Source organism: Hevea brasiliensis, chromosome 15 (genome assembly GCF_030052815.1).
Source record: "Hevea brasiliensis isolate MT/VB/25A 57/8 chromosome 15, ASM3005281v1, whole genome shotgun sequence".
NCBI lineage: Eukaryota > Viridiplantae > Streptophyta > Magnoliopsida > Malpighiales > Euphorbiaceae > Hevea > Hevea brasiliensis.
The window spans coordinates 73938010-73950785 of record NC_079507.1 but is presented as its reverse complement, the minus strand read 5'-3'; the positions used below and the strand labels follow the sequence as shown (position 1 = coordinate 73950785).

Below are 12776 nucleotides of genomic sequence, written 5' to 3'. Positions count from 1 at the left end.
CAGCCATACGACCGGCTATGCTATATGGTAGTGAGTGTTGGGCACTGAAAGAGTCATATGCATCTAAGATAAGAGTTGCAGAGATGAGAATGTTAAGGTGGATGAGTGGTCATACTAGACTAGATAAAGTCCGTAATGAAAGTATTAGAGAAAAGGTAGGAGTGGTGCCAATTGAAGATAAGTTGAGAGAAGGGAGATTGAGGTGGTTTGGTCATGTGAAGCGTAGACATACGGAGGCTCCAGTTAGACAAGTAGAACACATTAGGTTAGAGGATAGAAAGAAAAAAAGGGGTAGACCTAAATTGACTTCGAGGAGAGTAGTACATGACTTAGAAGCATTACACATTTTTTAGGATTTAACCCAAAATCGTTCAGAGTGAAAAAAGGAATTCATATAGCCGACCCCAAATTTTTGGGATAAAGGTTGAGTTGAGTTGAGTTGAGTTGAGTTACCAATCTGTCCGTGTCTCTTTGCTGGAGGTTTTTCGTAGGGTTTCTATTTATCCTTCTCCACGAAAGCTATAGAGAATTATAAGATACAAACACCCGCTCAAAGAAAGAGATAATGAAATGGGTTCTCTAAGAAATGGAGCAGACACAGAAAGATGCAGAGAAGACGAAGAACGGGAGGAGCCAATGCTAGAGGAACGGAACCAGAGATTTTGTATGTTTCCCATCAGATATAAGCAACTTTGGGAGATGTACAAGAAGGCTGAGGCCAGTTTTTGGACTGTTACTTATTTTCTTTTTTCAATCTGTTTTGTTAGTTTTTTTTTTTTTGGCGGGTATTATACGGTCGTGTCTTGTGTCCTTATTTTTTTTTTTTATGTTTTAATTTGGATTGTTGGGTTTGTTTGTTCGTGCGTATTTTCAATTGGGTATGCTTTAGTATTCTTATACGCACGGCTTGGTTAGTTTGATGGAAATATGAGATTTTGCATGGAAATATGTCTTCTTTGATGCTGTGAGATTCTTCCCCCTCCTTTTGTCTCCAAAATTTGAAGCTTTTTCGTCTCAATTTCAAAATTTTTCCTTCTTTTATCTCTCTCGCTCTCTCTTTTTCTCTCTCCTCCAGCTATTTACATTATTCTTAATTTGTTTCTACTCAATTCTGCCTCGAGTAATAGTCAGATGATAAAAGAATAGTTAAGGATGAATCAATTTGTGCAATCAGCTTAGATCTTTTCCCAGTTGATAATCTAATAACCAGAATTTATTCTTTTGCTTACTGTAGGCCCGAGCATTCTATGCATTTCAAAAGCAACACATTTCTTTACTATTACATGTTTTATTCATTAAGAGAAAAGGAAAGAAAGGTTTATTTCTTTTCCTTCTATTTTCAGGTTGCCTTAGGTTATCAAAGGAAGTAAAATGTGGAAAACCCCTTTGATTGGATGGAATTTATATCTTTGCAGTGAGTGTTGTTGATAATCTCCTTAAAGATCTGCATATGGTTGAACATGTATCGAGAAGTTATCTGTGTTCTAAAACTCAACTTTGCCTCTGTCAAGACCGGTTTCTTATTTACGACTGATTAGCATATACTCCTATTAGATGTCTCTCTGAAGTTAGTCTCACGTTAAAACCTTTGATTGGTAGACATCCAAATATCCTATCAAACCAACAAGGAAAACCTCTTTTTTTTTTTTCTTGATCATTGCAACTTCTGATTACGTAGATCCCTCTGGGACGATGCATAAATTGTGAGTAGTAAATTTCCATCAGCTAACAATGTGTACAAAACTTTGTGGTCCTTAGTAATTTATTTCATTACATTAAATGTTAAATTGAGAAAAATGAACCTTATAGAAGAATAGGATAAGGTAGTGATGGTCCCAACTGTTAGTAGCTGAGAATGAATACAAAAGATGTGGTTCTTGGTACAAGCCTGAGTTGTTAGAATGTTTCGTCATATTAAATGTTATGGTGACTTGTGAATTAGGGGACATTTTGAAAATAGAAGCCAAGTTTTTTTCGCTTGTCAAATTTGAAGCACTAGTTACTCAGTTTTCCTCGTTCTTATCTTTTTTGTTTGACTTTGTAGAGCGAAAGCAAATTTCTTCGAGAGAAGAGTAGAGATTATCAGAAGGCATCTGTTATGTCGAGCCTTCATCATGGTGGAAAAAACTTTAAAATGGATGAAGACTTCTAGCCTGATATGATGCAACTCCCTCCAGTATCAAAGATGTGCTTGAAGAAGGCATCAAAATTTTTCTAATATTCTTTATGGTGACATTTGTCTGTAGTCTACAACATTTGCAAGCAATCTCAAAGCATCAAGGGTAATTGTATATTTATTCTGGGCCAGCTTTAAACTTTTCATTATGTACAATCATTATGGCTACTGCTATTTTATCTGTTACTTGCAATGGAGTTCAATATAAAGAAGGCATTATATATGAATATTAAAATATTTTATGTCCTCAAGGTGGAATGTCTTTGTCACCATTTTGTTTAAAGCATGCATCCAATCCTTGCCATAACTTCAACTGTTAATGCTTTAGAAAAGTAATTTCTTATGGAGCTCAGTAGGTTGGACACTGAAAATTTTTGCTTAGAACTTGATATTTAGGTATGAAATGTGGATCTGTCATACTGCAAATTTGTTTCCACAGCTAGAAAGATGTTCCCTCGGGACCCCATCAGGAGCTTCATAATCGAAGATGCTTTGCTTATCCGCCATGACCATCTTCATTGCTTATGGAATTGAGTTGAGGCTGGTGGTATGATAATGATGAAACAAATTAGTGCTCTCTTATCATAAGCATTTAGTATTGAGAATCATTATTTTATCATAATGACATGTTTTGTCGTATTCTAAGCTTGTGATGGATGATATTTCACTGAATCATCTACTCATATGCATGGTCTGAGGATCTTGGTCTTGTATATAATATGCTTTTATGAGATGTCAATTTTTCCTCTTGATCCAGAGTATATTTTTTAATGGCAATATGACAAACAACAAGAAAAGAATGTGAGCATAAACATCCCACGGTAGCAGACCATGTCAAGCTATTGCTGAGACCAACTTTCTTTTTTATTTTTATTTATTTATTTTTTGGGTGGGGGTGGTTGATGAAACAAATGGTAATTAGGCAGGCCATAAAAAAGTATAGCAATATATTTAAGATTTGTTTTTTTTTAATATATTAAAAATTTAAATATATATATATATATATAAATATATTAGTCATAATAATTTCAAAATAACCAAGAGAAGTTTTATAAGAGAATCATAGGTTGACATTACCAGAATGGGAAACAAATAAAAGAAGTATAAAAGGGGGAGCAGAGGAGGGATTCAACAAAGTAATCATTTCCTTCATGTTCTTATCCCACTGAAATTGATTGTATCCATCCAATGATGGAAACTGCACAGCTTATCCATCTCATCTGCTCAATTGCTAATATATTTAGTCTTATTTTCCATTTTTCAGATACTAAAATAGAACCCTTTCAATACCAGAATTGCCACAATGCTATAACCTTATGTGATTTACAGGCAAAAGCAATTTATGAAGGCAGGGCCCTTTCTTTATTAGTTGTTTCTGGTGTCTACTATGTTGCCTAAGGCCACCCACCAAACAAAATTTGTTTTTATTTCTTAATACTGATAAACTAATGGAATTAGATACACCAAATCTAAGAAAATCGTTTGATTTTTGTTTTTTCAGTTTTCTGAATGGTTGCATCATGTTCTACAGTATCAACTCAATTATGCTTGCTTGCCTTGGCCGTCTTTTGGTTTCGTTTGGTAGGAGCATCTTCTTCTGACGATGAAAGGTTTCAATTTAAAAAAGAGAAAAAAAAATAATCTTAATTAATTGCTTGCATTTCCCTTCAAACCCTTTAATCATTAATAAATTCATATTAAAATAAATTAATGACTTTAAGCCCTTTTAGCATTTACTGTTGAAATTGTTGTCACTTTTTTGCGATATTAGTTAAGATTTATTAAAAGTAAATTTAATATTTTTTAATTATATGAACTCAAAAATAATAAAACAAATTTTTTCCAAATTATATTTTTAATAATATTTTAAATGATATTTTTTTCTGAAAAGCTTTTTTTTTTTTTTTTTAACTTAGAATTTCAATGCCAAACAATAGCTTTATCTGTTTTGTCTCTTGTAAGACATTGTTAATGTAACCCACTTAACCACCTTTAATAAGATCATACCAACTTGGATCTTTCTCATAGTGTGTAGTTATAGAGTTGATTAATCCATTTCACCAACCTCACTTTCTTAATTAATTATAATCATGCATCAGTCTTCGTGTAATGGAATTGGCCTTCATGTTTTATACCCTTTAAGACATATTGAATAAAACTTCTTAGATCCAAACTTATCATCTTGATTGCATGCTCCACAGCTTTCTCACATTATAAGCCACCTCTCCAAAAACAAACAAAATAACAATTATATATAAAATTCATTATTTTTTTTTAAATAATGAATTTAAAAAGGAAGAAGAGTAATGGCAATTGGATAAGATACCCATGGCAATTATTCTATCTAAATTTGAAGCTAATTAATATTTTTAAAATCTGAATCTATTTTAAACCCGATTTAAATTTATTCTCAATCACTGGAACTTGTTCTAAATTCATTATTATCAGAAAAATAATCATTTATATAAATAAAAAAATATTAATAATTTATATTTTAATAATTTAATAATTTCATAAAATATTTAAATTATATTTTATTTAAAACAAAAAATATAAAAATTTATAAATATTATTTAAAAATATATATTTTATATTTAATTAAATATTTATATAAACAGATTAATATAACATATACTAATATACAAAATCTGAATTGATCTTAAACATTATTCTTTAAATCCGTATTAAATTCGATTATATACTAAATTTATTTTATTAGAATTTCATTAACTTAAATACTCATAAAAAATTTGACCATTTTATTTAATTTTAATTTTGTTGAAATATATTTGGTAGGATGTTGAAGCATGCCTGTTGAGAATGTAAAGAGGTGTAAAATGCATCCTTTTTCAACTGGGCCAGAAACCCTCAAATCCCCAACTGATTAATTCACTAGCGCTCACCTACAATGACTCTATGCATAAGAGTGCATAATATTTTTTTTTTTTTTTTGCTAAAGAAGGATAAAGCAGACTCCACTTGTACTTACTGCCAAACTTGGCCCCAATTGGAAAAAGGTGGAGGCAGAGGAGAGGAGGACTAACTTTCCATTACCTAAAGCAATGGGCACGGCATCATAACATTGTGTCCAACCAACCCTTGTGATGTGATCATATCACCCCCAGTCATTATCTCCACCTACCCCTACCCACTATAATTTTGCTTTCCAATTCCCCCGTCCAACAAAACCATAGCAAATTTCATTTTGGAAAAATATATGGAGAAAGTGCTATGTCTTCCTCAATTAGGTGATCAGTAATAAAATTTTACTTTGCAAAAGTTATCCAATTAAACATATTGTTGAATATATAAAAATTGCATTATGTCATGCTAGAGAAAATGAATTGAGTCTAATTCCATCTCAAAAGTTAATTCAAGTGGAGAATATTTACCCAAATTATATATATAATTTAAATACTGTTATTCTAAATTAATGTGAAACAACATATTTTTCTCGTGTCCAAACATAAAAATCTAAAACGTAAAATTTATAGATAAATATATTTACGAGTGGCTTAATATTAAAACATAATTCATTAAATTTCAAAACATAAGTATATTATAATGGCATATTTTATTAAGGAAAGGTAACACATCACCTTGATTCGATTCAATAATTTACTGTGCAAATTTCATGTAGAAACACGCACTCTACAAAATTATCATAATGTTATTTCCCAAATATTCTGATATATATATAATTAAAATATTTCCAAATCACCAATATTTATACCAGTAAACCGACCTTAATTACATTTAAGCAAGATTATGATTGCCATGTATATATATGCATGCACACAAATTAATGTCATTGTGAAGTATTGGGTGTGTCTATCTAAACATGTATTAAATCTAAATGATTCATTTAAACATATTAAAATTTAAACATTAATAAAGAACATATTACTAAGAATAATAGTTTGATGTTAAATTTGATGAGATGATATGGTCTTATCTAAATTCAACACTTCATGTTAATATTGATAGTTAAATATTATTTATATTCAAGAATGCAATGTAAATTGCCGTCAGATTATCTCGCATGCACCTCATTAGAATTTATTTGAGCTGGAAAGTAGATCTCTTATGGAGTTAAATTAGAGACAATGAAATTGTTTAACAGCATACATTGAGTTTATGATGTAAAATAATTCTTAATAGATCATAACAATTATAAACATAATGTGAATCATAAACATAAGATTCAACCATCACTCTAATAATGGATATTAAATAAATAAATTCTCATAGATCTAGAAAGCGTACCTGAGGCGGAGAATTTAGTGATAGAAGACTTTCTTGAGATGACTCTAATATCTCTGACTTTATGAAAGAGAATGTGTGTAATCTTATGGGTAGAGAGAGGACCAGCTCATATATATATATATATATCTAAGACTTAATCTGGTACGTCAATCAAGTATCCTTATACAATTAGAATTATGATTTATTTTAATTAAAGTAATCATTGTATAATTAGGATTTGTATTAATTAAAGTAAATATCAATTAATATTGGGATACATTAAAGGAATTGATTTTGGCCCATATAGTAATATTAATTATCGGACAAAACCTTACATTCTCCCACTTGGCACAATAATCAAGTAATATAAACTTTAATAACATAAACATTAGGCGCGCATAAAATAAATAAATCATTTTCATAATGTACTTCATAATTACCTTCCTATAATAAATTAATAAGTATGAGTTATAGCGGTTGTACATTATTTAATCACAAATTTCCTTCCATATACCATAATACTAGCAATTTACCATAGTACGTACATAATGGATATATGTTTATCACATCATGGTCCACAATAACGTCTTCAAAGACTTTTCCTGTTATCGTGTACTCAAAATATTATATGTACACAATCATGAGAAACATGAAACACTTCAATGTATATCAGAAACACATCAATGAAGCCAATACATTATACATTAATACAATCAAGACTCATTATAAGAAAATATTCTTTAAATGTTTAAGATTATGAACCCTTAATTAATGGATCTGCTATCATGAGATCAATATTATTATGCTCAATAGAAACTCTTTATTTCTGAACTTTCTCCTTAACAAAAAAATATTTTAATTCCATATGCTTGGTACATTTTGGCAAATTTGTTGTTTATGGAGAAAATATTATTATGAAATTATCAAAATGAATTCTCAGCGGCTTGCTAATGGTGTCCACTACCTTAAGTCCTGAGATAAAATTTCGCATCCATAATGCATGAATTATAACTTAAAAACAACCCATAAATTTTGCTTTCATAATTGATGAAATAATGAAAGACTATTTTTCGGCATTTTTTCATAATACTGTTCCTTCAACTAATAAGAACAAGTAGCCAAAATAAATTTTTATTGTCAACACATCCAGCTAAATCTGAATCTGAATATCCAATCATTTATGAATAATTAGATATCCTGTAAGTGAGCATGAAATCTTTAGTTCATTATAGGTACCATAAAACTTTTTTTACAGCTTTCTAGTTATCAATTTCAGGATAAAGAATGGTACAGATTTAAGCATACATCAAATTATCTACAATTGAAGCATAAGGAATTGATTCCATTTCTTTATGTTCCACATCATTCTTTAGACCTTGATTGAGACTGAAGTTGTCCCCTTTTTATATGGGAACAATTCATGCTAAACATTTATGCATATTAAATCTCTTTAGAATTTTATTAATATAGGTTTTCTGAGACAATCCCAACAGTCATTGTAATCTATTATGGAATATTTCTATTCTAATCACAAAGGATGCATCTCCCATATCTTTCATTTCAAAAATTATTGAAAGAAAATCTTTAGTTTCATGTAATATGCCCAAATCATTTGTAGCAAATAAGATATCATCAACATACAGAATTAAGAAAATAAACATACTCCCACCAAAGATTTCCATTTCTAAATCTGAATCTAAATATCCAATCACTTTTGAATGATTAGATATCCTGTAAGTGAGCATGAAGTCTTTAGTTCATTACAAGTACCATAAAACTTTCTTTGCAGCTTCTAGTTATCAATTCTAGGATAAAGAATTGTACATATATAAGCATACATCAAATTGTCCACAATTGAAGTATAAGGAATTGATTCCATTTCTTTACGTTCTACATCATTCTTTGGACATTGATCGAGACTGAATTTGTCCCTTTTTTGTATGGGAATAATTCATGGTAAATATTTATGCATATTAAATCTCTCCAGAATTCTATCAATATAGGCTTTCTGAGACAATCCCAACAGTCTTTGTGATCTATTACGGAATATTTCTATTCTAATCACAAATGATGCATCTCCCATATCTTTCATTTCAAAATCCATTGAGAGAAAATCTTTAGTCTCACGTAATATGCTAAAATTATTTGCAGCAAACAAGAGATCATCAATATACAGAATTAAGAAAATAAACATACTCCCACTGATCTTAAGATATATATATATATATCGATTAATGACTTTTTCTTTAAATCAAAAGACTTTATAGTATCATTGAACTTAATATACCACTGGTGGGAAGCTTACTTAAGTATGTATATTGATTTCTTAAGTTTACACACCATATGGCATTTTCCTTCAACTGAGAAACCTTTAAGTTGGTCCATATAAACTTCCTCTTCAAATTCTTCATTTAGAAAGGCTGTTTTCACATCTATTTGGTGCAACTCTAAGTCATAATGAGCTACCAATGCCATGATAATTCTTAATGAGTCTTTCTTTGAGACTGGGGAAAATATTTCTTTATAGTCAACACCATCCTTCTAAGTATAACCCTTGGCAACAAATCTTGTTTTATATTGTTTGATTTTGCCATTCAAGTCGCGTTTGGTCTTAAAGACCCATTTACACCCAACTCGTTTAGATCCTTTAGGCAATTCAACAAGATCCCATACTTTGTTTTCTTCCATAGATTTTAACTCATCTTTCATAGCATCTAACCACTTATTAGACTCATTACTTGTTATACCTTATGAAAAGGAAACTGGATCTTTATTAATTCCTATGTCAAAATCTAACTTTTGCGAGTAAACCACGTAATCATTAGTAATTGCTGATCTCCTTTCTCTTTGAGATCTTCTTAATGGCATTTCTTGTGGTTCACCTTCATTAGCTCTTTGTGGGTTAACTTCTTCAGGATGTGTTTCATCATTATGTTGTGTAGCATTGTTAGGTCCTTTAACAACTGCTAGAACAACATGTGGAGCAGGAGTGGATATTAAAACTTTAATAGGCATATGAAAATCAACTTTATTTTCTTGTATATCCATATCTTGTCTCTCAACACTGCCACTAACTTCACCATTCTCAAGAAATCTTGCATTACCAGTTTCCACAATTCTTGGACTATGGTTTGGAACATAAAACCTATATCCTTTAGATTTCTCTGGATAACCAATAAAGTATCCACTTATCATTTGAGAATCTAATTTCTTTTCATGTGGATTATAAATTCTTACTTCTGCTCGATAACCCAAAACATGCAGGTGCCTTAAACTAGGTTTCCTTCCAATCCATAATTTATAAGGTGTTTTTGAGACTGCCTTACTGGGAATCCTATTTTGACAAGTACATAGCGGTTTTAAGTGTATATACCCATAAAGATATAGGTAAATAAGAGTTGCTCATCAAACTTCTAACCATATTCATTAAAGTCCGATTTTGTCTTTCCGCCACCTCATTTTATTAAGGAGTACTTGACATAGTATATTTTGCACATATGCCATAACTTTCTAAGAACTTTACAAATAGACCATGACATTATCCCATTTCAGTGTGTTTCCCATAGTATTCACTACCTTTATCTGACCTTATTATTTTCACTTTTCTATCTAATTGCCTCTCAACCTCATTTATATACACTTCAAGTATATTTATTGATTGAGATTTTTCATTAAGCAGATAAATATGTTCATAACATGAAAAATCATCAATAAAGGTAATAAAATATTTTTCTCCACCAAAAGATGGAGTATCAAAAGGCCTACATATATCAGTGTGTATAATTTCAAAAAGCTTACTACTTCTTGTGGCTTCTTTCTTATTGTGTTTGATTTGCTTTCTCTTAATGCAATCCATACACATCAAACTTAATAATATCTAAACTTGATAGAATCTCATTCTTTATTGACCTTTCTAATCTTTCTTTGGATATGTGACCCAAACGTTTATGCCACAAGAAAACAGAATTTTCATTCAGTCTGCTATGAATAATTCCAATATTGCTATAAATGACAAGCAAGGATTCAACCAAATTATCATCAAGTTTCAGTATATATAGATCATCAGTAAAAATTTCAAAAACAATAATGGAATTATCATTATTATTAAATAAACTGAAACATCCATGCCCAAACTTAATATTTAACCTAAATTCATTAAGTTTTGAAACAAAAATGACATTCCTAGAAATTGAAAGCATATAGAAGGTTTTTAATAAGTGTAGTTGATAGCCATTATCTTAGACCAAATGGTAAGTCTTTATGCCTTCAATTGGAGCCTTCATAGGGTTCCCTATAAATAGGAAGTCTTAGTTGGATTTTCGGTTTGGACCATAAAGAAATCTTTCATCACATTTGAGACATAAATAGTAGCATCAAAATCAAGTCACCAAGTATTATTAGGAACTTCAAATAAGTTTGATTTGAAACATACATAAGCATAAAGATTACATTTCTTTTCAAATCAAGCTTTATCTTTCAGGCAATCTTTCTATTTATTCCTTTCCTTAGCTTAAGTAACATTTGAAGATCCTTTCTTTTTCTTCTTAAACTTGTAGGCTTTAACTTTATGTCTATTATTAGCTTCTTGATCCATAATGTTGACAGAATGAATACCTTGATTTTTCAGTCTTATTTCCTCCTAAACTAGCTTACTGGCCAATTCATTACCATTCCACTTATCATTAATAGTATTGTAATTAATTTGAAATAAACCATATTCAGGAGGTAATGAGTTCAAAATGAACTACACCAATAAGGAATTAAAACTGTCATTCTTAAAGTTTCTAATTTTGCTACAATATCACTCGTTTCAATAATGTGCTCTTGCATACTTTTTGACCCATCATACTTCATGGTCGTGAGTTATGCCATTAGAGTGTCAGTGAGTGACTTAACTTCAGAATATAACATATCTTTTATGAGTTTAAGGTATTCTTTTATATTTTCACCTTGTGGAATTGTAATCCTAATGTTGTTAGCAATAGTCATTCACAAAAAATATAAGACTTAATTTGCTTAATGATTCTCATTGCTTATGGTATAACTTCTATTCCTCACTGCTTATATCCATAATCGCAGCGAATTAGCCAATTTAAGGTCCAAGACACTAATTGGAACTTGACTTGCTCACACCATTCAAAGAAGTTCAATTCATTAAAACAATAAGAGATTAAGCTTACGAATGAAGAGAAAAAACTGCAATATGATATTTATTTGCTCAAAATAGATTTAGATAACTTTAACAATTAGAGTATACTATAGTTATCCTCTGGGTAGTACTATAATTTGCTATCCTAAATTAAATGCCTTTAAACTTGATTGGATAATAATTAACTTATATCAAATATACATGTTGTTTTTGGACATCCAATAAATATTTGATAAAATATTATTGTCTTCATAATTCTCACTATCATAGAATAATTGATTTACCTTTGGATAAAACCCTTAAGTTCTGATGACTAGTAAGTATCAATTAATCCACTTTTCATCATAGGCATCTATTAGTACGGATAATTGATAATTGTTATAAGCATGTAAACATTATTTATAGTTCGCCCACTTTGGTGATTAACAAACTATTAATTTTATTTTATTTTAGTTTGGACACTTTGGTAAGTAGCAGACTAAAATAAATATCATAAGGCACGCATATAAATTATGTATCTTAATAAACTTAATATTTGTTCTTTTATTAGATTTAATTACAAATCTTAATTAGATTGGGTAGAAAATATATATATTTGTTTCTTTTAATTTATTTTTTTTAATATGATCTCAAACTTAAATCTCTTTATAACTCGATTTGTCATTGTGTTAATAATCCTCATGCCCAAAACTTAATTGGGTCAAATTTTAAAAATATTATTTTAATTATTTTAATAATTAACATTAATCATAAAACTTTCACAATATACACTTTAATTATACCCTTATCTAATAACAAGTAAGATCTTTAATATTATATTCATCACCATAAATTTAATGGAGAAATTTAATTGTTCAAAACTTAGGGCTCTGATACTACATGTAAAATAATTCTTAATAGATCATAACAATCACAAACATAATGTGAATAATAAATATAAGATTCAACCATTACCTTAATAATGGATATTGAATAAATAAATTCTCACAGATCTAAAAAGCATACCTAATGTGAAGTTTAATTGAGTCATGCTAATAATTGAGAGAGATCTTTTAATGTAATAAACTGATTTCCCCCTCTTGACCCTTCTTGATTTACACAAAATAATTTAGCGATTGAAGACTTTCTTGAGATGACTCTAATATTTCTGACTTTATAAAAGAAAATATGTGTAACCTTATAGGTAGAGAGAGGACTAACTCATAG

At 29.8% G+C, this 12776-nt stretch overlaps 1 protein-coding gene across 2 annotated transcripts; it reads left to right on the top strand.

The window, feature by feature from the left end:
* The first annotated feature begins 450 nt into the window (after window positions 1-450).
* On the top strand, window positions 451-2926 carry LOC110670865 (ribonucleoside-diphosphate reductase small chain A). 2 transcript variants are annotated; one of them, XR_009144365.1, is made up of 3 exons: window positions 744-1414; window positions 2045-2282; window positions 2573-2926. XR_009144365.1 is itself a non-coding variant. In XM_021833148.2 (2 exons), exons 1-2 carry the CDS (start codon window positions 571-573, stop codon window positions 2150-2152), a joined length of 255 nt encoding a protein of 84 aa, XP_021688840.1. In that variant the 5' UTR covers window positions 451-570; the 3' UTR covers window positions 2153-2413. The 2 variants fall into 2 exon arrangements, 1 of the variants encoding a protein (XP_021688840.1); XM_021833148.2 differs by lacking the exons at window positions 744-1414; window positions 2573-2926 and adding an exon at window positions 451-717 and having other exon boundaries at window positions 2045-2413.
* The last annotated feature ends 9850 nt before the right edge of the window (window positions 2927-12776 follow it).

Bases quoted from the DNA above. Each gene is read 5' to 3' on its own strand.
- LOC110670865 (XM_021833148.2), top strand. From the start codon at position 571: ATGGGTTCTCTAAGAAATGGAGCAGACACAGAAAGATGCAGAGAAGAC. The intron at 718-2,044 runs GCCAGTTTTTGG...TTGACTTTGTAG, and splicing joins AGATGTACAAGAAGGCTGAG to AGCGAAAGCAAATTTCTTCG.